At 31.4% G+C, this 26,882-nt stretch overlaps 2 protein-coding genes across 2 annotated transcripts; one reads left to right on the top strand and one right to left on the bottom strand.

Moving 5' to 3' along the window:
* Positions 1–29: 29 nt before the first annotated feature.
* On the top strand, positions 30–23,902 carry LOC132752983 (coiled-coil domain-containing protein 34-like). Its single transcript, XM_060743397.1, has 5 exons — positions 30–175; positions 5,219–5,392; positions 6,306–6,464; positions 6,892–7,433; positions 19,936–23,902. The coding sequence occupies exons 1-5, from the start codon at positions 159–161 to the stop codon at positions 20,088–20,090; spliced, it is 1,047 nt and encodes a 348-aa protein (XP_060599380.1). The 5' UTR covers positions 30–158; the 3' UTR covers positions 20,091–23,902.
* LOC132752980 (caldesmon-like) lies at positions 10,112–17,524 on the bottom strand. The gene is made up of 11 exons (XM_060743395.1): positions 17,368–17,524; positions 16,062–16,506; positions 15,459–15,659; positions 15,065–15,166; positions 14,246–14,713; positions 13,688–13,860; positions 13,150–13,409; positions 12,006–12,172; positions 11,504–11,704; positions 11,059–11,154; positions 10,112–10,750 (listed from the first exon to the last, which is right to left on the bottom strand). Exons 2-11 carry the CDS (start codon positions 16,494–16,496, stop codon positions 10,547–10,549), a joined length of 2,307 nt encoding a protein of 768 aa, XP_060599378.1. The 5' UTR covers positions 16,497–16,506; positions 17,368–17,524; the 3' UTR covers positions 10,112–10,546.
* Positions 23,903–26,882: the final 2,980 nt, after the last annotated feature.

Genomic DNA, 26,882 nt, shown 5'->3' with positions numbered 1-26,882 from the left:
ATTCATTTTTATAGCGTAAATTATCCAACCAAATTTCGTTTTTATCTACTTCCTGTTTTGTTCGCGCCTGTGATTTACTTTGTTGTGACTTGAAATTTTCATGAAAATGTCAATAAATTTACACTTTTCTTAAGAACGCTTATAGTCAAACATTAACAATGAACAGAAAAAGCAGGTATATACAGAGTTTTGAATGCTATGTTACATAAAAATGTGTTTTCTTTAAAGAAATCCCGACAATTGTTTTTTCGATATGATCAAATTGCACACCATCTCAGCAGCCAGTGAGGTCAGTGCTCTGCTGTCAATGCAATGGGCTGGGCTGCTGAGATGGTGTGCAATTTGATCATATCGAAATTTACCAGAGCGCAGTTCAGTCACCGCATCATTCCTGGGCAGGCCGTCAAGTAGTTTGCCAGTAGTAGTTGCCTTAACTTCCGCAAGGAACTGAATCTTTTGTACATGACAGACCAGAGGTAACAGTACGAATGACCGTAGAAATGATTTCATGATCAATCACAACAAAAGTGACCTGCACCATCCGGGAATTGAACCAGGGTGGCGCGATTCAGTGTCCACCGAATGCTCTTCAGGGTTCTCGGGGACGCTTATTTCGGCGTCCCGGTACGCATGTTTATTACAGCTGGACGCAAATATTTCAGAGCAAGGATTCCACGTACGCTTAATTTTGCCTGGGGACGCATAAACATTACCGATTGTTTACAACCGCAAATACACAAATGCGTCAGCGCGTGTCAGTCTATAGGTAGGCGGTCCTATGCACATCGACCCGTGAAGCGATTAGCCAATCAGCGATAACGCTTCCGATCATTATCACGCAATAGTGATCAGACTAATGTATACACGCGCTGTATAGTACATGTAATTACCAGATATAACACGAGATGATAATTTTATATCTTTGATCAACAGTTGATTGGAAATTAGCAAATTTTACCGACAAAAGGATAAAATTATCGACTATTTACGCCGCAAGTTTAAAGACTGTTTTCTCAAATTACAAATGAGTGTAATTTTGAATGATTGTCGAATATTTTCGGCATTTTCTACGCACAATTTTGCTTTAGATTCATTCTTGCAAAAACTTTTTATAAGAGTATTAAGAATTTAAGATATTGTGCCGAAATGCCAGGACAACAAACCAAAATACACATACGCTTTTCGTTGATATTTAGATTCTATCCGAAAATTGGTCCCGAACATCGGCGATTTCACGTTCGCCAGAAACCCTAAAAATTCGCAAAAATTCTCGGTTTACAAGCCAAACATGAGAAGGAATTGTTCCTTTAATATTTAATCAACATTAAATCTTTAAATATCGATCTTCAATTTGCCCCCTTTTAAAGATATTTGCTAAAATAATTGTCGATCGGATGAATCTCTTACACACTGTGTGAAGCTGTACACGATTTTCCTATTCATTCCGCTAAACGCTGCCTATATACATTTACGTTTTTTTACAAATATAAACTTTTTGTCTTTAGAGTGAACTTTTTTAACCAGAAAAAAATTTAATTTGGTATAAAAGTGAAAAAAAAACAACAAAAAACGATTTCCATGTGTTGATGCATTATAATAAGATAATTTCATAATAAATATTAACAACAAAACAATAATTATACTATGTAGTTCAGAGTTTCTTTTGAATAACTATAAACTTTGGAAGTCTTTTGAAGATTCAAAATATCAGCAATGCTATTGTGAGCATTGAATGACTAATCTGTAAACATATTAATTGCGACGCGCTTTTGGACTCCAACTTTTTCAGGGTTGGGAGTCCATGGACTCCATGTTTTAAAGTCCTAGTGAGAACCCTGCTCTTACTATTGAGCTAACCAGATGGCTGTAGCTAATAAGGTCTTCTGCGTAAAAATCAATTCCCAATCAGCACATGTGAAGCGCAGATGATAGCTGCACCAAACCAGCCTTGAAGTTTGATGACTTCGGGATAGAATTTGACCAAAGTATGGTCGCTTTGCACGAACAGGCTGAAGGTTCTGTCTCAGTTGATTTCATACAGTCTGTGGATGAATACCATACTGTCGCCAGGTTGCTGCTGCAGTAATACGCCTGTTACGTAGGTGCTTCAAGACAATATAGTTAACATCGGCAACAGAAGACATACGTGGCCTTACACTTTCTAGGACAGTCGGCAACGTTTCCTGCGACATGGAATCATCTCCATTAATGCTTGATAGTCTTTTAAGAGCAACCAAAGTGCCGGCAGGGCTTTTTTTCACAAGTTGGGGAAGCAGCCCAGCCCTTAATTTTGGGGAAAAATTACATGGTATATTTGCAAAAGGGGAAGAAAAAACTTGATGTAAATTCAATATTTGGGGAAAACTGCATGATTTTAAAGAAATTTTCTTTGGGGAAGCAGCCCTATACCGGCCCCTGTAATAGAGGGTAAAAAGGCCCTGGCCGGGATACAGCGTTTACTGACATGCCTGTTTTTAGCATCTTAATAGCTTGGTTTTGTTCGTCATTATTTTCTTCGACGGTTTATGAAAAATTCTGTGTAGTCAAATACTGACATAGGATATGTGCTGCACGAAACGCACTTGCAAAAAGACTTAAATGACTTTTTTACAGTGGGTCACTGCATGTAAAATCGGTCAACACATAAACCAATGATTATGTGTACATCTTACATTAGCCGTGTTTGTGTTAATACAGTAATGAAAAAAGATAAAAGAAAAATTATAAAATGGGTAATTTTTATTTTGGCTGAGTGTAATTAATGTTTTGTAGTATAATGTGCAATTTTTTATTGACAGTATTAATATTTTAATACTAGAACAATATTGAAATGACTGTTTTATCAAATGATGCACAAGAAAGAATTATGAAAAGAATATTTGCAAGTTTAAACAAGGTTTTAACAATACATGTGTCTTATTCTCATTTCGAAATGTTATTTTATTCTATAATCATGTAAAAAGTTTATAAAATTTCACGATGTTATTTACAAATATTTAATGTTTAATTTGGTGCATTTTCAAAATGGCGCCTATTGCCAAATTTTCTAAACAAGCATCTATGTTTTACAATAGATATGGCTTTAAAAACACTGTTTTCTGAAATATTTATCCTTTTTCACAAGTTATAATTTTTTAAAGAACATCATGTCGTTAGAATAATATAAATTTTCATTTTTGCTCTTGTATTTAATTTTTCGCCATTTGCTTGAACACGTACATAATTTGCGTAGAGCAAACTATACCAAGTTCTGCCGAGACATGTTGAATTGTAGCGAATAGGGTTTATATAGGGCGTTTCTGGACCATTCTATTTGAAAGACCCTGGTCTGATCCAAAACGTTAATGCAGCATCAGATGAAAGAAACTAGAAATGTGTCATCATGCCACGGATGCCCCCGCATGCAGCCAAAATTTCAGATGTTATAATATTTAGTTCCAAATTTGTTTGCACAAATAATTTTTTTCATTTTAAGTTCAAAGCCCTTAAAACTTTTCAATGTTAACACAAACCATTTTCATACAATGTTCAAGGCACTGAAATTATTCAGTTTAAACTTTTTGAAAATAGCATATTTCATATTTGTAGCCAAAATAATGGGCATTGGCTACATACATTTCAGTGCTGAAACTGAAAGTTCAAAATTTTTACAACATTCAAGAAAGATAAGTTTGTCCAAAATCATTGAACCACGACCAAATTCAAACTTAAAACTGCTTATTCCTAAGATGTATCTATATTATTTTCAAAGTGAAAGGGACATAACTCTGCCAAAAAGTCATCGAACCATGACCAAATTCAAACTTGACCTGCCCATTCCTTTGACATATCCATATATCAAATTTGAGTAGTTGGGTAGATAATGAACAGAAACTGTAAATTTCATATTATTTTCAAAGTGAAAGGGGCATTACTCTGCCAAAAATCATTGAACCATAACCAAATTCAAACTTGGCCTGGGCATTCCAAAAAATATATCCATATGTCAAATTTGAGTTGAATGTGTTGTACCATTGGGGAGATAATAAACAGAAACTGAAAATTTCATATATTATTTTCAAAGTGAAAGGGGCATAACTCTGCCAAAAATCATTGAACCATAACCAACTTTGAACTTGACTTGCGCATTCCTGTGATGTATCCATATGTCAAGTTTGAGTTAAAAGTGTTGTACCATTGGGGAGATAATGACTGGAAACTGAAAATTTCATATTATTTCCAAAGTGAAAGGGGCATAACTCTGCCAAAAATCATTGAACCATGACCAAATTCGAACTTGACCTGTATTTTCTCATGACATATCCATATGTCAAATTTGAGTTGAATGTGTTGTACCATTGGGGAGATAATGAACGGAAACTGAAAATTTCATATTATTTTAAAGTAAAAGGGGCATAACTCTGCCAAAAATCATCGAACCATGACCAAATTCGAACTTGACCTGTATTTTCTCACGACATATCCATATGTCAAATTTGAGTTGAATGTGTGCAACCCTTACTAAGATAATGAACGGAAACTGATGATGACGGAATGACAGAATGACGGAAGGACGGAATGACGGAAGGACGGAACAGGGTAACACTATATGTCCCGGCCATTACATGGCGGGGGCATAAAAATGTTAAAAAGGGGCTTATAAAGTTTTGCAAGTCAGAACTAGGTCAACCCAGTCCTTACATGTAGCTTTCATAGTACTCCCCATTTTACTCATTCTAATGTAATCACAATATGTAAAAATTTGCATACATAACACCACCTATCAATTGTTTCTACCATTAAAGTGAAACTTTTATAAGTGTTACTTTCTGTGTTGGGGAAATGTTTTCATTGCTTGTAAGTTTCTTAAAATGATATAAAAATCCACATCTTTCCGCCATGTGTTGGAAATATTTCAATATTTTACCTAATATTTACCAATAAAACTGTTGATTTCAAATAACTTTTTTTTAAAGAATCCAAAATTATTTTTTTCTTTTCCATATTTGTCCTAAGGACAGCTTTTTCATAATTGTCCTAAGGACAGCTTTTTCATAATTGTCCTAAGGGCAATATTATAATTATAATTTCAAAGACAAAGGCCAAGCTAGGCTGAGTCCTCTATTTTATTTTATTTGGTACACCAGTCCCTGATATACAACAAGAAAATGTACTATGAAACTAGCTCTTAATATTTAAAAATATGGAGGTTGATTTTGCAGTATTTTGTATTTTTCAGATCGAAAGAGAAAATGACAAGTTTGCGACCAAGACCTGTAACTGCTACAGTAACAAAACCAAAATGGATGCAGCCGGAAGCGATTGTTGGTCCAAGATCGGCCTCTGTAGAATCTCGGGGCTCGACTGCCTCATTAACTTCAGTCCTAGATCATGATAGCTACATCAGCTGCAGGTTTAAATACTAGATATAATTCTGTCCTTAAATATAAAATAGGGGATGATCATTATAGGAGCAGGTCTCTGTTATTTAACAAACATGAATATTATATGATATCAGAAAAAAAATGTTATGGAACAAAATATGATGCTGCTATTTAAAGATCCTGTATGTTGTAATTGAGGTTGTATACCACACTTAAGTGAAATTATATATATGTATATAATTATGCCTACAAAACAATTTTCAAACATCGAAGAATATGTAAAATATGAACTGCAAATATTTGTACATATTATATGTAATCATTAAAATATATGCATTCATTTCTTATTGAAAAATTTGACTTAGACTTTATAGAAAATGAATTTTTTATTACCTCCCTTTATTTACATGAAATGTTAAATTCGGTAATATCTTTATAAATAATGCTTTTTGGAACTAGCAAAATTTATAAATCTTAATTTGAGCATCATATTTATGATATAAAACTTTTAAAATTTGTGTTACAGGATCTTTAAGTTTAGTTTCAACTGATTTTCTGCATGTGTCATTTGCTGTTAAGGAAATATACAAAAATATTTCTTTGATAAAGATAGTTTGGGATTATTATTTTTTCAAAAATAAAAGATTAATTTTATGCATAACTGGTACTAGATTTATAGCTTATATTGCTATATACACTTTAAATATAATTTGGACATACTTTGAAGTTAAACATATAATGATAATTATTATAGTATTTCATCATGCTGTTATAATATTGATCAATTCTGATTACATATTTAACATAGCATAATAGAGTGTAAATTATCCGACTTTCATATTTGTTTTCTTTCTATATACAGCTGAAAATTAAAAGAATAGTAGAAGTTATTTTAAAGTAACATTTTGAACTTCTTTCATTAACATTTTGTTTTTGTTATAGTGATGATGAAGATGAGTTTGAGGATAAGAGATCTCCAAGACAATCTGAGGTAAAAAGGCGACCAGGAAAAGAAAATGTACCAATTAAAAATCAACAAGACATTCATAACAATACTTTTAATGTGAAGCATAAAAAAGTAATGAAGAAGAAAGTAATCAGGTAAGGATTTCTATTGTTTTCGATTTTAAAATTTGATTGTAGTATACTGGTTGACATATATTGATATAATGCTTGCACTTAACAATGTAAACAAAGTATTTTAATGGGTTGACCCTTGCACACAAAAAAATTGTCATATTTGGCTGTCTAAATTGGCATGGGGAATGGAATCTGAAAGTCTCTGAGATAACTGTTGAAAGAGACATGTAATTTCTTCCTACTGGCCATGAACAGGCTAAATCAAGCAAGTTTGCAACACTTTCATTGTTTCCATTTTGGGTGTTCTGTAGGGATTCTGTATCACTTTATTTTCAGATTATAATTATTATCACCTCATTTTAGAGATATTAAAGTCACATTAGGAGCAATAATGGGTTGATCTGGACAAAAAAAAATATTTTAATATATATATTTTTTGAAATTTCAGAAAGTTTGTAGAATCCTCTGTAACTGATGATACTGAAGCAGATTCTCCTGAACCTGGTATGTCTCCATGGGAACAGTGGCTGATTGATAAAGTGAAGGAAGATAGAGACAAGAGAAGAGAAGAAAGACAAAAAAAGAGAGAAGAGAAAAGAAAGAAAGATGAAGAAGCAGCTATTCAACAGAGAAAACTTCAACAAGCAGAGTTAGTTAGAAAAGAATGGGTAGAGAAGAAAAACTTTGAAGAAACTTTAAAAAAGAAAGTTGAAAAGCAAAGAGAAAAAACTGAGAAAATGATTAAAGAGGAGAAAAAGAAAATGGAATCTGTTAAAGCTGAGAGGATATTTGAAGAGTGGAAAGAAAAGAAGAAAGAAGAAGAAAAAGAGAAGAAACGAAAAGAGAAACAAAAACAGGCTGAAGAAGAAAGGTTAAGAAAGAGTCAGAAAATAAAAGCACAACAACAGTTTGAGGAGTGGTGTAGGAAGGCTGATAGTAGACCGAAACCCATGCCAAACAGTTTTGGATATACATCAGGAAAACTTACAGGTAGGAAAATTACTGATACTTAGGCCATCCTTAAAAAATGATTGTTTGCAGTAACCTGACCCAGAATTCTCAAGATATGTAGGTAGGTCGACACTCTCACAGTGTCACATTTTAAAATGAGTGTCCTTTGAAACTTTCACACTAAGGACTTTAAAAGAACGAGTTATGTTTTTTTGCACTGCACTTCTATTCAATGAGATCTATCTATCTATAAAGTTTCCTGATGATATCAGAGTTATGTCCTGGGTAAAATTCAAAGTGTAAAAATGAACAAAGGGCAATAACTCCAAAATTAGACCAGGCTTTGTTTAGGTTCTTCAAGCATTGCAGTTCTATCCAATTATATCTAGCTACCTACACAGTTTCATGTTGATATCTCTAATAGTTTTAAAGTTATGTCCCAGACAAAAGTCAAAAAGTAAAAATAAACAAAGGGCAATAACTTCAAAATAAGGCAAGGCAGAGTAATGATTTGTAAGCATTGCATTTCCACCCAATGAGACCTTTCTATCTACAAAGTTTCATGTTGATATCTCTTTTAATTTTAGAGTAATGTCCCGGACAAAGTTCAAAGTGTCAAAATGAACAAAGGGCAATAACTCCAAAAGTAGGCAAGACAGTGTTACAGTTCTAGTGCACTGCAAACCTACTTAATGAGATCTATCTTCCTACAAAGTTTCATGTTGATACCTATTATAGTTTTAGAGTTATGTCCTGGACAAAATTCAAAGTTTGAAAATAAACAAAGGGGGATAATTAAAAAATTAGGCAAGGCAGAGTTATGGTTCTTGTGCACTGCACACCTACTCAATGAGATCTATCTACCTACAAAGTTTCATGTTGATACCTCTTATAGTTTTAGAGTTATGTCCTGGACAAAGTTCAAAGTGTAAAAATAAACAAAGGGGGATAATTAAAAAATTAGGCAAGGCAGAGTTACGGTTCTTGTGCACTGCACACCTACTCAATGAGATCTATCTACCTACAAAGTTTCATGTTGATACCTCTTATAGTTTTAGAGTTATGTCCTGGACAAAGTTCAAAGTGTAAAAATAAACAAAGGGGAATAATTCAAAAATTAGGCAAGGCAGAGTTACGGTTCTTGTGCACTGCACACTTACTCAATGAGATCTTTCTACCTACAAAGTTTCATGTTGATATCTCTTATACATTTAGAGTTATGTCCTGGACAAAGTTCAAAGTGTAAAAATAAACAAAGCGGGATAATTAAAAAATTAGGCAAGGCAGAGTTACGGTTCTTGTTCACTGCACACCTACTTAATGAGATCTATCTACCTACAAAGTTTCATGTTGATGCCTATTATAGTTTTAGAGTTATGTCCTGGACAAAGTTCAAAATGTAAAATAAACAAAGGGGGATAATTCAAAAATTAGGCAAGGCAGAGTTATGGTTCTTGTGCACTGCACACCTACTCAATGAGATCTATCTACCTACAAAGTTTCATGTTGATACCTATTATACTTTTAGAGTTATGTCCCTGACAAAGTTCAAAGTGTAAAAATAAACAAAGGGGAATAATTCAAAAATTAGGCTAGGCAGAGTAACAGTTCTTGTCCACTGTACACCTACTAAATGAGATCTATCTACCTACAAAGTTTCATGTTGATACCTCTTGTTGTTTCAAGGTTATGTCCCGCACAAGAAAAGGGGCAGACGGACAGAAAGACGGACGGACGGACAAGGTGGCGACTATATGCTCCCCCAAAATTTTTCGGGGAGCATAAAAATTTGAGTTGTGTCAAATTGAGTCGGTCGCATTACTGCAAACAAACAAATACTGCAAACAAACACTTTTATAAAGATGGCCTTAATGTCATAAAAAAGAAGTGAGGGTGAAGTATTTCTTGAAATTCATCTTTACTGATGTTTTCAGATTTATAATTATAGGTCAAGGAATAAGATTCCTATCTCTAGCATAGACTTACTGAATTATTCCCCTTTGTATACCTTAAAAATGTCTGTTTGGCTTTTATTTTACTATCATCTACCTTTGACAGCTCCTGTTTTGTTGGCATTGACTGCAAATTTGATGGATTATTACAGTAAAAATAATTGTAACATTATTTGAAGAACTTAGCTCATAAATTGACTTGAATAAGTAACACAAGAAAATAAGTCCAACTTACATGAAAAAGATATTAACTGTTCCCATGAAAAACATTACAATTTGATATTGTAAATGTATAGAATTCAATTGAGATCTTAATAATATAATAACATTTTAGAATTTAAAAATTTAGGAAAAAAGGAAATGTCATCTTAGTTCTGTTGGCTATATAATGAAAAGATTAATATCTGAAAATAGTATTGTTCCAATCTCCCCGACAGCCTAATAAATAATGTGTCATTCATATAAACAAGAAGTTTTCATTCATGCTAGATATACTAGTTAATGTCAGATTAAATGTTGACATGAGTGTAAAACAGTTTCTGCCAGTAACTTGACACAAATTCCATTGATAAATAGTATATGTATTATTGTGACATTTAAGCTATTAAACCAAGTACACTACTTTAAGCATTTTTACTCAGATTATTTTGCTGGATTAATTGAACACAGTAATTTGTTTAGTATTTTATAAACAATCTTGGGTCATTTTCTGTAAATAAGGCTTGGCAAGTGTTTGTCCGCATGCCTGAAATAATTATAACTATTTCAACACAGTTGAGTTTTTTGTTTTATTTTCATAGAAAATGTTTGTAGAAATTTAAAAATCTATTAAAAAGAAAATTGCTAATAAAACTAAAACATATAAAACATATAATATATCACATTATTATAAATATCATTCTCTTCAAAAATATCAAAAGCAAACAAAATATAGTCTGTAAATCTAAATAGGTACATGGTAAATATATAAAAGTAAGAATTTGTACACATTGCGTAGATTTTTAGCACAGAAGGAATTTAATGGACAAATTTCTCCAAAGATAATTGTTAATGATAAATTGGCACTTATTTATTTTTTATATATTTGCCTCATGTATTAATGAATGGTTGTCCAGTTCACAGTTAGTGTTTTTTTTTAAACTATGTAATTTTGAGCTTCAATTGTCTGAAAGTTAACAGTAGAGGTCAAGAAAAAGCAGCTCATTCTTGTTGCTGACCCATTTCCTGTTGTCCTTCACTTTGTTCAACAGCTTCCTGTTGACTGGTATCCTGCCCAGTAGCTTCCTGTTGACTGGTTTCATCTTGTGTTTGCTCTTGGGTACCAGTGAAAATTGAAGTCAGAGATCCCCTCATTGAAGTTATCTCATCTGAATGTTCTTTATAATATGAAGGTGATCTTTGTTTCTGTAGAGAAAATAATACAAATATTTATGATAGGTATAAACTAGTTTCCAATATTATGATGCGAAACTTTTTGCTAGAAATTCCTATATTAAACTTAATACACTGCTGAATTTGCAAAAATAAATCAAGACCTATCCATTGTTATGATTGACAAGGTAGTTTTTTTTTGTGAAGAGCCTACTTTGATTATACAAGTATGCAAGCCAGTCTGACTGCAAAATGGTGAACATCTAGGTCTTTAATCATTGTAAGTGTATTAACTGTTGATCTAATATATTAACATATCAAGGTCAGTGTGTAAAACTTACAACATCTAAAGCCAGGGTGTCTGCTCCATGTTTTTGTAGAAGTGATACCATCTCTTCTGAGACTGCCATAGCGTAATGTAGAGGTGTTCTGTCCAACTATAATAAACAATATAGTATAGTAAAATAAACATAATTAAGTTAAAGCTTTATGAAAGGAGAATACAAAAAATAAACAAAGGTTTTATATCCTGTGTTTATAATGAAGATAAAACATGACTTATTGATGAAATATTTGATATTGTTTTTAAATTTTTTAGATTATATAAACTTTTTAAAGTGTATGCATTCATCTGATGGAATATTAACTATATTGCAAACATTAAGGCTATACAATTTATTATAGAGGCGTTAACTTATATTTACTTTCACTTACACTAAAAGTTAAAACTTAAATCCATTAAAAGATTATGTAGAAATTTGTATTCAGGTTGTTTGTTTTACTTACATTATCTTTACATTTCATGGCAGCAGGAAAATTGCTTGTTAAATGTTCCACAGCATCTTTGTGTCCCACTAGGACGGCTATATGTAGTGGTGAACGACCGTACTCGTCTTTGGCTACAGCTAGTTTCTTCCTCTCTAAAGCTTGATTTAGATCTCTGATACCCTCTGTTTGTACTGCTTTAAAAACTGCACCAATTCTTTCCTGTGGAGGAGAAGCATTTATGTTATTTATTTGTAAATATTGTCATCAAAATTAATACTCTTTTCTTGCTAAATAAATTTTTCTTAATTCTTTGTGAGCTTCAATCACAACCATTTTGTCTTGATGATTCTTGGTTATAATATATTTACATTGTACGTGTATTTATCAAAACTTAAATTTAAAGCTGTAGGTATATAATTAATGAGATTTTTGATCAACAAAACATGTTTTGTATATGACACATTATTAGATTAGTATTGTAGAGTGCATAGAAATAGACAGTAAATATAAAATGTTGAACCTGGAGATCTGGTAATTCCTTTAGGAAAGTTTGAGTTTCTTCAGGTAAACTTGTTGTCTGTTCTTTAAGTTTGTCAAGAACGACATCAATCTTGTCATAACCTTCCAGTAACAGATCTTGTAGCTTATCAAACTCTTCCATCTCTACCAGTTTCTGTACATACTTATCTGTAAATTGTAAGGTATAAGATGTTACAAAGTGTTGATAATTTGCTATGGTTTGAAAGATGATAATAATTATGTAATATCGTTAAATAGTTATGCCGACACCTAAAAATAATTAGAATGTTATATGTTTAAATATTTTTTACATGTATAAACATGAATAATGTATTGTTGAAATAAAAAAAAATTGATGTAATAAGATAAATATAGGAAATCAAGTAGAATCAGTTTTAGAATCGGACATAAAAAGTGAAATGTTCTGATATTGATATTTTTTGGAAGTACCACCGATGTTATGTAAGCTAGCTGGATAGCTTCCTCCAAAGTCCCTGTTGGAATTTAAAGCTGCAACAGACAAACCCGCAGCAGATAGGGGCAAGTACTTTAAAGTCATCGACCTTTTTTTCACTTGGCCTGGGACGCCCTTGATATTGACTTTGTTGGCAATTAGAACATAATAATGTAATGATGACTTATTCATGAATTCCTCTGTGACATTTACCAATTTCCTGTTTATGATTGCTCAATATTCAGGTCATAATAAATAATACAGATAATTTGTGCTAATTATAATTGTGTGTTACAAGGGAAACATTTGTGATGATTGATGGAAATCCTGGGAGATTTATAGAAAAGGAAATTTATTAGCAAAATGGCATACATATTTGTGATCAAGTTGAATGTAGCTAAGCTAGAGGCATTTGTTACTACCAGTACATGTATTTTAATGATGAATATACCAATTTCATTCAGAATTTTGGGAAGAAAAAAACATGTTTAAAATCAGCAGTTACATATAATTCAAGAGAATTCCAATTTTGAATATATTTTTTCAAATCAAGGATAAGAACATGAGTGTAGTGTAAGATAAGATAAAATTGTATGTTTTGTACTTTAGTTAGGTGGAAACATTATCCTGCTGGCCATGTTATTTCCTTCTTATTACAATACGATATGAAATAAAAAGACATTTTACGTACCTATTGCTTCAACATTTTCTCTAATGTTACTGTCAACAGCTATATCTCTTGGTGTTTTATTATTGACATCTCTATCCGCCGGGCTGTATCCCATAGACATCAAAGTGGTCAGGTCAGCTGATTGCTGGGCTGCCAGCTTGTGTAGTTCTGTCTGTCCGTTCTCATCTTTGTGTGATTTCTCTTTAGGAGTTTCATCTTCTTCTTTATCTTCCATGACAGTCTCCAGACCAGGTTGCTGAGACAAGGCAGCTTCTTTTGCCCTGAATAATTTAATTGATATGTAATTGATATTTATTTTTCTCATTAATTGAAAAAAAAGAAGTAATATTATGTTCTGTATTAAGGCTATTAAAAAAATTAGTCTGTTTGTTTTAAGAAATCTTCACAAAGGTCAGGGATAGACTTTGTTTATTAAGCTGTGTATGTCCATTAAATAGCTACCAGATTTCCTAATAACATCTTTATATGATAATGGACTATTTTAAAGTGAAAGTTGGGCGTGTACATTCAGGCAGATAAGGAGTTATTATTATCTTACTTTCTCTGAAGTTCTTCTTGCTCTTTCCTCTTCCTCTCCTCCTCCATGGCCTCTTGTTTTCTTCTCTCCTCTTCCTTCAACCTCTCTAGCTCTATTTTCCTCTTCTCTTTAATCTCCAGTTCTCGTTTCTTGGCTGCTTCCTCTTCTCTTATCTCATTTAATAAATCTTGTTGCTGAAATTATATGTATGAATAGAATGTGGTGATTCTGTTAAAATGGCTTTTGATATTGTTTATGTTTTTGTCAAGTTATATGTGTTAGGAGTGAGAACGTAATTTGTGTTTTGTGCAAGATAGCCACGTTTTATGTAGAATGATTAATATGTGCGACCAAAAGACTTGAGAATGTTAAAAAGTGAAAACATTTTGATAGAAAGATCATTTTGAAATGAAAAGGAGATGATGTTGAAAAGTTTGAATAGAGCATATTAATGAAAACTAAATATAAGCTCATGATTTTGCAACTAACCTCTTCATTCAACATACAGTATTTGACTATTTCTTTAAATTAGTTTTAGAAATTTAAGAGACAAACAGCATTATAGAAATGTTGATTTACCCTTTTGTTGTAGTTTGCATTTTCCTGGTATTTGTATAACCAATGTGCGAGATACTCTATGGGATCCCAAGGTCTTCGTTCTGATATCTCAGATAAAGCCATTGTCAATGCATGACCCAGATGATCAGCTACATATCTGCCATCCACTGTTGTAGGTGGTGGGTTTGGGCGGACATCTGGTGAAATGTACATCTGGACTGGTTTATTTGGATCTTCTTTCGGTTTTTGAAGAATTGGGGAGGAGCGGGGTGGAGGAGATGTTGATTTTTCATCAGCTTGCTCTTCTGTCGAATCTGCTTTTGTTTGGGAACTTTCTTCTTGCTGAGTGCTTTCCTCTTGAGATACTTCTTGTTTCTTTTTCTTTGATGTTAACACTGGTTTCCTGAGCTTTTCTTTTACTTTCTCCACTACTTTCTCACCAGGTAATAAGTCTGGGTCCTCATAGATGTCCTTGGGTGTTTTACCATTCTAATAAAATATTAATAACATATTTATTATTGTACTGTCTGTATATTGTTTGGACTCTGGTCATTGTTTATTTTCAAAGTAAACTGCATTATTATATCTTTTAAGTAAACACTAGAAAAATGCTTACGTCTATTGTTCCATGATAAAATAACATGTTTGATTTACAATGTATTTTCATAATTTTATAAAGACCAGTGTTTGAACATAATTATGAGTACTAAATATTGTTGTTGTTTTTTTGCAACTTGAGTTTATTTTCCTATTAGTTTGCTAACTTTCCTATATACTTTCAAAACAAATAAAAACAATTTTAGTGGGCATAGATAATTTTTATTTTCTATAAATACTCACAATATCTTTGACGTCATCTTGAGCACCAGCGTCTGTTAGAACTTTATAAAGGTGTCCAGCATCTCTAAGTCCAGCTGCATAATGTAGTGGTGTCCGATCCATCTGTTTATATAGAAGTTTGAATTATTATCTCAGTTACTTCAATTGAGGAAAATTATTCATATTTAAAAATTGTTTTACTTACCAGACCAAAATTATGCAGAATTTTATTCTCCTTATGATTAACTGTAAATGTATGTTTTGGATGATATTTATTATGTTTGGACCTTTTTTCCCAGAAAATTTGTTTGAATTATTCTATTTCATTATCTCCCTTTAATAAGGTTTATAGCCCTTTTAATTGTCTATTTATTAAATGAAGTAAACAAAGAGGTAAATCAGGAGTGTCACTTACATGATCTGTAACTGTTAGTGCTTCAATAAATTCTTTGGCAATTTTCTCAGCAATATCAGCTTCACCAAGTATTATGGCCTTATGGAGAACTGGAAGTCCAGTTCTATCAGCTGCTTTGATCAATTTTTTATCTTCCAGAAGCTCTCTAACATCATCCCATTTGCTCTCCTCAACAGCTTTATGAAGATTTTCTACCTTTGCCTTTAAGTTTAAAGATAAAAATAATGATTTGATATAATTTCCACATTAAAAATGCATTTATTGAAATACCTGAGTTTACATGATTGTATTATATTTCTCTATATAAATTAGCTTAAGTTGATATTATAATTGAGCTGCAAGTCTATTAAAAGGTTTTGGATAGGTAGACTTAAGATTATTGATTTTGTATTATATCTGTGAGATGTTATTTAAATATCACTTTTCTTGAAAATAATGATTATCACCAGTCAATGTTTCATTGAATACTTGAAACATCCGCGTATTATATAAAAACAAACAAAATTAATATCCTCTTTATCCTGTAGGATTATTGAAGTTTCCATAAGTGCTGGTATTTGATATGTTAATTGGGAAAGTTATTGCAGGATAAAATAGTTTTACCTTGGTATCAGGAAGCTCTTTCATAAACTCTTTAACTTCATCTTTATCATCATCAATGTCATCACCATCTGATAGCCAAATATCCAGCCAACCTTTCAGAGTCAGATCCTCAAGGTCAACTTTCTTGCTTCCCATGATTTTCTCTCTGACAAAATCCCGAAAAACGTGTTCACTCTCCTCGGGAAAGTCTTCATCTTCAAAAACAAGGTCAATTGCTGTATCGCCATTCTCATCTTTTACACTGAAGTCTACCTTCTTTAGTAGAGACTTGAAAACATTGACAGATTTCATCTTCAGAACAGCATTGTGGAGAAGAGTTCTGCCACTTTCATCTCGAACTTTAAAGTCATCATCATTATCATCTTCTTCTATTGTCTTTATAGCATCTTCTTCATTGTTTTGACAAAGAGCCAGGAAGATTTTGGAGGATTCCATTTTTGTATTGCTGATAAGAACAAAAGAAAATAGAGATGTTTGGATTTTAAAAAGGCAAGAAACTCATAACCTGTTAGGACTGAAAGTGATTAACCCTTGCCACCAGTATATAGCCAGGCCAGCCTGCACATTTTGTACAGTCTGACCAGGCTCTATACTGATAATAGGTGAAGTTTTGTTTATTGAAAAAGATGTTAAAAAAAAATTAAAGTCATTAAATCTTGATAGAGCTATTAAAGGAAATCTTTAAGGAACTTTTGTGTTTTGATTTATTTATTTTTGTCAGTTATAATTTGAAAGTGTCAAGAAATCATTATGAAGTATGTTATTCACCAAGCTTTATGCCAAATACATAGAAAAATATGAACTTAGTTTTTGATATTCATATTTTTTTTTCTTGATGTAAAATGTAACAAAAATTCCCTCCCAAAACTTTTCATGTCTCAACCTTACAATCTGAATATAAATATTTTCTTTTCTATAATTATGGAAAAAATAAATGTTAAAAAGCTAAAAATTCTTCAAAAATGTGTAAAAAAAAAAATAAAAGAAATTCCAAAAAAAAAAAAATATTTGCCAATTTTCATGTCAAAACATGAACTCTGCAAGAAGCAATTAAAATTGATTAAAAAACAATACAAGCTTTGATTTGATTTAAGAAGTTAACAATGGTAAGAAGCCTTGATCACAAAAGCTTTAAATCTTAAATCAATTAACAAACTAGATTTAAATTAATTTAAGCTGGTAATCACTATATAAATCAGGTATATATTACAGCCAGGTGAAGCTTATCTTAAGCAGGTTAATGCTACATAAACCCCTGATTTACAAGCTGATTTAAAGCTTTGTGAAGAATAAGAAGTAACTTTACCTTTTGTTTTAATGTCAGGATCAAATAACAACCTTTTGTACAGCAATTGGTGTTATATTTCCACTCAAATTTCGATATAAAACAAAAAGATTTTAGTTTCCCGATCACACACACAAATTGACTTTCATTGTAACCAGGGATTTATTTATCCTAGCAACCAGGTAGCCATTGTACGGTAGTCGATTGAAAAGGACATTAGTGAAGCGTGAAGGCCTGAATTGAATATCAAATATTTATCTTTATTTCTGCATTTGACTAGACATGTTGGGTCGAAACTTGAAGAGAAATAACATGGGATCAGCTAATTTAATTGTAGTGACAAAGTTTTGCTGTTTATTCATTATTCACCAATAATAGATTTAAATGGTTTTAATAAAATGCTTCAAAAATAAAATTTAGATATTAAGAGTTAGTGATTATAATGTTTGGCTGGCGTTGCACAGTTGAATATTTAAATGATAAAAAGAAATTGAATTAAAAGAAATTAAGAAAAGAAAATAGAAATAGATCTACGCAAATCTAAAAAGATAAGACAATCACATAACCATATTTTTTTGAAAAAAAAACAAACAAAAAAAACTATTGACCTTCAGCTATTATTTTGAAGTTTTATACCATAGTTTTATAATGATCCAATAATTAAAGTTTAAATATTGAGTTAGTGATGATTCGTTTGTATTTGTTGCACAGTATAAAAGATGTGAAAAATCAAGTATGAAAAATCTGAAAATGAAAGAAAAAAGAAAAAAATATTATGCATGAACTAAAGAGAAAGACAAACATTATATCATAATTATTATCTCTTTAGAGAAATTTGAACCTGAAGCTATTATTGTAAGGCTTTATACTGTATAGGCCACGGGTGGCAGTATCAGTGTTTAGACACCCCACCCCTATCTGCCCCTGGACCCCTACTACAACCCTTAAAAAAATAGTTCAACACTTTTAGGCTTACTATAAGGTACCAAATACAAAACCACCGATGAAATTATTTAAAAAAAAAATTTGTCCACTATCAAAATTATAGTTATTATCTATAACTATAATTTTGATAGTGGAAATTTTTTTTTGAAATAATTTCATCGGTGGTTTTGTATTAAAAAATTGGTACCTTATAGTAAGCCTAAGAGTGTTGAATTATTTTTTTTAAGGGTTGTAGTAGGGGTCCAGGGGCAGATAGGGGTAGGGTGTCCAAACACTGATACTGCCACCTGTGGTATAGGCTTAATACTCTGTATAGGCTTTATACTTCATAAATGAATAATATTGAAGATAATCTCCCTTATAGATAATTAATTGTACTCTATGAATTATTCATTGATGTAATGTTACAATAAGAGCTTTGTCATATTATATCAAAGCTATCAGACATGATAAAGATATATAATATACCTTTCATTTAAGTTAAATTTGTTATTAAATTGTAAATTAAATTGTATATTCAATTGTATTTTACAAGATTGAAAAATTCAATAATTTTCAGTTTATTTCTCATTATTTCACTCAATTTTATACCCATTATGGTGTTATGATGAATATTTAAATACCCTTCTTTCTGGAAAGTATGTGTTAATCAAATACAGACAAAATTATGTCAGGTTGAACAACCACTGTTTAAGCTTGGTAAACTGGAACATCAATTATCTCATCTCAATTTAATGGAAACCAGGACGGTTTAGTCTAAATCATCTGTTGAATACAAGCTGGATCAACTTGAAATAAATGTTTTAAATGCAATCATAACATATGCTATATAGGCTAGATAATACATGTATATAATGTTTCAAGTTCATGGAGTATAAATAATGCTTTTCTAATGATATTGGAAATTCCAGGAAATGACTGGGATTTTTTTTCACCAAAATTACAGCATTATTAATATATTGGATCAAAAATGTTAATTATGCAATAATTTGATAATTTGCTTTAATTGAAGACACGGTCACATACTCGATGCATTTGTGGTCAAAATTCTGCCTCAATTGTTACATGTGTGATGGTACATATTGTTTTTAATTTTTATGACTTAAATTGTTCTGCTTTGAATTGTCTGCGGTGCTACTTATGTGCCTGCCTGAAATAATGCAGGGAGGGGCACCTGAGTCCTTCCTCTACCAGTAGAGCTGGAAATGCAATAATACCTAATTCGCATTTTTTATGGGGGGTTGAACTTTAAACTGACAGACTGCACTTGAGCTTGAAATTTTGAAGATTGGGGCCTCTATGATAATGCTTGAAAAAGTGTGGGCCTCTCAAAGGATATAATATTACCTATCATTTTTTATACAATAAACACTGTGTGGTTTCATTATGCCATTTTCATGTTTTTCCTTTTGAAATGAAAGATCTTAAAACAGAAGAGAATGTTTATCAGCGCTTCATTTAGCAAACGTGTGTCTCTGGAATAAGATTTTATGATTTATATGAAACAATTATTGACTTCTACTTGCTCTCACGTGATACCTTGAGGTCATATTTCTTACTTTTAAAGTGTCACAATATATTCCTTGTCTAAAAGTCATTAGTTTACAATACAATATAGAATGATATATTATTGTATTTATACAGGTTACCATGACACCTGTGCCTATCCAGTACCAACATTCTACAATCCGATGCCATGGCAACCTATACATATACCACGGCCGGCATCAGAGAGAAAACCAAGAAGACGAACAAAGACAAGACCAAAATCTGCCTGGAACCCGGAGAAATACAGATAATGACAAACTTTCATGACAGCAAAATTTATTTATTTTAATATGTTCATAGAGGTGTATCATTTAGCTACAGAAAATATACAAATAGTTCATAGATTAAAAAACGTTGTTAACATACAACTTTGTTTTTCTTGTCAAGAAAACTATGTACAAACTTTTTTATTTAGAGTACCAGTAATAACCTCTTATAATGGTGAATTATAGAAATACATGAAATAAATTGAATCATTTTAAAGCACTATATCCTTGCAGAGACAGTTGTGCCTTAATGTGATGTCTTGAATTTATTTGTGAATTTATTTTTTATGCATTTAATTTAATATCGTTTCAATGAAATCGCTAATAAAGACTTTTTAGTCTACTGTTAATGTATATACATGTATATTGTAAGGATTTAAGGCATTGTCATGTATTGTATTATTTTCTCTTTTTCTCCACATTTTCTTATAAGACATAAACTTTTATCTGATTGTCTCCATGGCAACACAAAATGTTACTGTTTGATTTGTGATTTTATAAAGTCAAATATTTCATTTGGATTTAATGAAGTATATATATATTTTGTATTAATTTGCTAATGTCTCAACGGTATGTATGATCCCTTTGATCAGAATGTCAATGCTGAAACAATTTAAATTGACTTCAGTTTTGATATATAAATTTCTACATTTCTTCCTATCAGTTTTATCTATATCCAGATGTACATGAGTGAGACTTTAAAAAAAGGTTTGGAGCACTAAATACTGTATTCCAGTATATACCGGGCAAGGTACTTGACTGATTGAATGCTAAAATCTCGCATTTTCACCCAACAGAATGAACTTTAAAATGTCTAATTCTTCTCTACACCAATTTATATACTATAATGAATGAAAAATGTAAGAATTGGAGAAAAAAACGATATTTATCAATTTTGTGATCATGATTTCTGCAAGTGTCTAGAGATACTTCTCCAAAATGTTAACATTAACTCAAATAATAGGCTGGAAGTTAATGTTTATTTGGTTTGGTTTTTTCATTTATTTAAGAAATCCTCCATAATTCTCACTCAGATAAAGGCTTGTTTTAAATAACAACTTGTCACAATTTATTTTATGAATTGAGGCAGTGTTTCAAAGTAAATATAGAATTTTAGCTTACTTATATCACAGAATAAATGTACATGTACCTTACTTTGATCAAGTTTCCTTTCTTCAATTTCTCATGTTTTATTGTTTTATTTATTGTTTTAAGATTGAAACGTAAGACCTGTTTTTACTGTAGATTAATTTTAATGAGCAATTTATCTCTGAAATATCAGAAGAAAATGTTCAGGTGAAAGAGTATTGTTAGTTTAACTACGTGATTAAATATTTCCTATGATTTAATGCATCTATGTTTCCAGGTTTTATTTTCCGTATGAAAATAGAAAAAAATGAGAAACATTCTAGGGTTTGTGTATCAATTTAAAACGTCATTCTATGGAAATTTCAAATGAATTAATGGAGTATTGAAGAAGAAGAAAAAAGACAAAAGAAAAACAGAACATATTTATTCTTGTCAGGTTTTGCTTTTTTATTCAAGTCTTTAAAGCTTTATGTTTGGTGTGCATTGCATTTTTAAGATTTTTATTTTAAGAATGAATTAATGATATAATTTTTATATAATTCTTAGTTTAAAACTCTTGTTACACACCCAGCTATTTTTTTTTTTGATATGAAAGATGACATTAATTTTGTGTACAATATTTTATCATTTTAATGTTAGGTTGTCTGTAAAAAATTCTACGTAATTGAAAAGTTCAGGCTAAAATATGAAATGAAGGTGCTACATCCATGCTCCAAATTGTACATTTATTCTAGATCAAGAAGCAGTCGGTGTTTTAATTGACCTTTATGTGACATTTTTGTTTTTAATGTTACATGTATGGACATAGTCATTTCATTATTGTTTACTCTGTAATGAATAAAGATTTTCATTGTCATTTTTTTAATGGAAAATTAAAGATTTATAAATGTTAATTATGTTTGTAAATGGCTGTTTTCATCTTGTGCATAGTAATTCTGTTTGTATTAGTATAATCTAACTGTATGTTTATCAGTCATTAGGTAATTACTAGTACCATTTAGTTATTTTATTTGTATACACTGTGTATTTTGTTTTGTTATTGATAACATTAAGCTTTATCTTTTATTGATTAATGTATATAAAGTTTTCACCTACTAACTACTAACTGACATACACAGTCTGATGTTACATCAGCAAAGACCAAACAGTACCATTAACTTGTAGTCTACACTACATTGTCTACACTACATTTAGTTGTTCTGATTTCAAATATGATGACTGGCCAAAATAGAACATTGTCCAGTGGAGCTTCTTTTAGGCCATTGCCCTCATTGGGGATCCTTTTAGGCCATTTGCAGTGGAGTTCCTTTTATTTATTATATAATATCAAGTTAAACGTTAATGTGTTAGCCATAGTGGTAATAAATCTATGTCAGACCCACATTTTACATTGTTGCCATCCAACCAGGTTCTAAATTGTTAACTAAGCTCAAGATTGATATATTTGTATTTAACACCCCTGAATTCACAAATGGACAGTTCCAAATCCAAGCCAGGGCAAGTTCATTTCATAAATACAGTCAGAGTAAGGCATAATGATAACATTTTACAGGAGAGGGCAAATTCAGGTATAAATTGGTGATGCTTTTTGTCATAGTAAATTATTTTTTTGTAAATTATTTATGTTTTAATTTAAATGTTTGCTTTTTGCTTTAAGTGACAATTATTTATGTTTATGTACATTTTTAAAAAAAGTATTCATTATCATTCAAGATATATTGTTAGCTTTTATAAATACATATTTCAGTTAGTCAGTTAGAAAATGCAATAGCAAAATCCTGATTTCCGTCCATTCTAATTCTATCTAGATCAAATAGCATGTAATTCTCACAACTCTGTGTGAACAATTCAAAATTAATACTTCAAACATAGAACTTGTAAACCAGAAGTTTTCTACTTTATAGATCTCTAAGTCTTTATTTTTGTAGACAAATTTTAGTATATATATAACATGACTGACTAGAAGAATATTAGACAGGGGGGATATGTCAATAATGAGACTGACTAGAAGAATATTAGACAGGGGGGGATATGTCAATAACATGACTGACTAGAAGAATATTAGACAGGGGGGATATGTCAATAATGAGACTGACTAGAAGAATATTAGACAGGGGGGATATGTCAATAATGAGACTGACTAGAAGAATATTAGACAGGGGGGATATGTCAATAATGAGACTGACTAGAAGAATATTAGACAGGGGGGGATATGTCAATAATGAGACTGACTAGAAGAATATTAGACATGGGGGGATATGTCAATAATGAGACTGACTAGAAGAATATTAGACAGGGGGGATATGTCAATAATGAGACTGACTAGAAGAATATTAGACAGGGGGGATATGTCAATAATGAATTTAACTTAGAAAGGTATGATTAATCTACCGGTATGTAGCATCATGATCCTTTGTCAATATAATGTCATTATAATGTTATTATAAATTGTTTTTGATATTTTGTTTCAGTTAACCTCGGGTTATACCCATGAATACACTGCTACAATTTTAGATCTGAAAATACTTCTGTCAGCTGTAGGTTTGGTTAAAAAAAAGTTTCTAGCACAGGAATGTTGTCAGTTTATATTGTACATTTTTGCATGTGCTGCTCATTTGCTAACCATTACTAGTTTTACATTATTACTTTTATTTGTCTGTGATAGATATTTATCTTTTTTTGTGAAATAAATTATACTTTAACATGTTGGCAGTTTTATCTTATTTTATTAAAGGTTAAAACATTGTCCAGTACAATTATTCTGAGTATTAGTTAAGTATGTTATTGGATACCTTCTAAGTGTTTAGAGATGCTGACTTTGATTCACTTACTGTTGTCTGTCAGTATTCGACTCTTGCCAGAGACATTCAATTGTTTCCAGAAAGGAATCTGTCAAAACGCGTTAGAATTAACCCAGGTGACTGTTTATTATGCATAAATCGTGGGCCAACAGTTGGAAGTTGCTACATATGATTTAAATAGTCTGTGTGACTGATAACTTGTTATCTCGAATTGTAATTGACCTAGCATTTTCTTAGTAACATTGTGTTAGAAGGCAAAAAGCTGGTTATTGACAATAGCAAAACAATAGTAATATTTCTTCTTACTACCCTTCACAATAGAGCAGAGCCATGAACTACAATAAGTGCATTTAAATGTTGAAATTACCCGTCTGTAGATATAAAGATTTTATTTGAAGTATGATTAAACAACTCTGTTTGAATTCTAATTTTCATTGCTATAAAGATACCAGCAGGAAACACCATTTATACATAAGAAGTGTCATATTTACAAGGAAAATATCTATTAAGAAACAATTACATTGTATTGTTTGCCAGATGATGTATCGAAATAACATATTAAAAGTTTACGCTATATAGGGTAAGGAAAATACTGTGTGTTTCACATATTGCACAGTTCCAGTTCAGATACACAGTAAGGTAAGCACAAGTTCAGACACACAGTAAGATAAGCTCAAGTTCAGATACACAGTAAGATAAGCTCAAGAATAAATACATAGTAAGATAAGCTCATATTTACATACACAGTAAGATAAGCTCAAGAATAAATACACAGTAAGATAAGCTCATATTTACATACACAGTAAGATAAGCTCAAGTCTAGATACACAGTATGATATGCTCAAGTTCAGACACACACTATGATAAGCTCAAGTTTAGATACACAGTACAATATGCTCAAGTTTAGATACACAGTAAGATAAGCTCAAGTTCAGATACACAGTAAGATATGCTCAAGTTCAGACACACAGTAAGATATGCTCAAGTTAAGATACACACTATTGTAGGCTCAAGTTTATATACACAGTAAGATAAGCTCAAGTTAAGATACGCAGTAAGATAAGCTCAAATTTACATACACAGTAAGATAAGCTTAAGTTTAGATACAGAGTATGATAAGTTAAGTTCAGATACACAGTAAAATAAGCTCGAGTTCAGATACACAGTAAGATAAGCTCAAGTTCAGATACACAGTAAGATAAGCTCAAGTTTACATACACCTTAAGATAAGCTCAAGTTTACATGCACAGTGAGATACTGTGTGTTTCACATATTGCACGGTTCCAGTTCATATGCTCAAGTTTAGATACACTGTAAGATAAGCTAAAGTTTAGATACACAGTAGGATAAGCTCAAGTTCAGATACAAAGTAACATGAGTTCAAGTTTAGATACACATTAAGATAAGCTCCAGTTTAGATACACAGTAAGATGAGCCAAAGTTTAGATACACAGAAAGATTCAAGTTTAGATACACAGAAAGATAAGCTCAAGTTAATATACACAGAAAGATAGGCTCAAGTTTAGATACACAGTAGGATAAGCTCAAGTTTAGATACACAGTAAGATCAGCTCAAGTTTAGATACACAGTAGGATAAGCTCAAGTTCAGATACAAAGTAACATGAGTTCAAGTTTAGATACACATTAAGATAAGCTCCAGTTTAGATACACAGTAAGATGAGCCAAAGTTTATATACACAGAAAGATAAGCTCAAGTTGATATACACAGAAAGATAGGCTCAAGTTCAGATACACAGTATGATAAGTTCAAGTTTAGATACACACTATATGATAAGCTCAAGTTCAGATACACAGTAAAATTAACTCAAGTTTAGATACAGAGTAATATAAGCTTAAGTTCAGATACACAGTAAAATAGGCTCAAGTTAGGATACATACAAAGATAAGCTCAAGTTCAGATACATACAAAGATAAGATAAACTCAGGTTCAGATGCACAGTAAGATGAGGTCAAGTTCAGATACACAGTACGATAAGCCCAAGTTCATCTACATACAAAGATAAGCTCAAGTTTAGATACACAGTAAGATAAGCTCAAGTTCAGATATGCAGTAGGAAATTTAACACTATTGTACGAAAGACACGGCGTTTTTTTCTGTTTTCCCCTCCATATGGATTTAGAATTAAATGAACTATGTTGAAATATATTCTGCGTTGACGCCATTTGGTTAATTTACGTACATGACATGTCGATACAGTGTATATTTGAGGTATATTTCGTTGCTGAAAATTTTAAGTTTTGTCTAAATATTCGATCTCCCCAAATGCAGTAGTTTATTAAACAACAACATATATTTCACATGTGTAACGATTGTGAAACATAATACTTCCGGAAATTAACTATACATCTACTAAAAATACCAAACTTGTACAGTTACATAAAAGCATATTTTTATTAATCAAATGTTTTCGGTCCTGTAGAAATTAAAAAGTATTTTTGCGAGTCACAGCTAGTCTTCTAGTTCAAATATATAAATACACAATGTATATGACCAAATTAAACCATTGATATTGACGCTTGAAAACTAAAAATCCGCAGGGAATATTAACTACCTCTATAGATGATTTTAGTTGACAATAAAAAAGTTCATTACTTTACGTCACCTTGGAAACGAACTTCATGATAAATGAATAGATTTGTATTGATCGTTTGGTATCGACATAAATACAGATTGACTGATAATTTCTGATGAAATATTAATTTACTTAATTGATGCCTATATGAAAATTTCGCAATTGAAATACAACGAAAATCAGGCTATCAGAAAACTATCATTGTTTCCTGTAAAAAAGCTCTCTAGAACATTAAAAGAACTGTGAAGGGGAAGGCAGCTTGCTACTTAACAATGTCATACTTATATAGGTA

Source organism: Ruditapes philippinarum, unplaced genomic scaffold (genome assembly GCF_026571515.1).
Source record: "Ruditapes philippinarum isolate M1 unplaced genomic scaffold, ASM2657151v2 ctg476_1_1_1_1, whole genome shotgun sequence".
Lineage (NCBI taxonomy): Eukaryota > Metazoa > Mollusca > Bivalvia > Venerida > Veneridae > Ruditapes > Ruditapes philippinarum.
The sequence above is the reverse complement of the archived record's forward strand: the minus strand, read 5'-3'. Positions and strand labels throughout refer to the sequence as shown.

Excerpts from the sequence above, each read along its gene's own strand:
- LOC132752980 (XM_060743395.1), bottom strand. The coding sequence starts at position 16,496 with ATGGAATCCTCCAAAATCTTCCTGGCTCTTTGTCAAAACAATGAAGAA. Across the intron at positions 15,660-16,061 it reads AAGAGCTTCCTGATACCAAG|GCAAAGGTAGAAAATCTTCA; the intron begins GTAAAACTATTT and ends TTAAACTTAAAG. Across the intron at positions 15,167-15,458 it reads CACTAACAGTTACAGATCAT|ATGGATCGGACACCACTACA; the intron begins GTAAGTGACACT and ends CTATATAAACAG.
- LOC132752983 (XM_060743397.1), top strand. Across the intron at positions 5,393-6,305 it reads GATAGCTACATCAGCTGCAG|TGATGATGAAGATGAGTTTG; the intron begins GTTTAAATACTA and ends TTTTTGTTATAG. Across the intron at positions 7,434-19,935 it reads TACATCAGGAAAACTTACAG|GTTACCATGACACCTGTGCC; the intron begins GTAGGAAAATTA and ends GTATTTATACAG.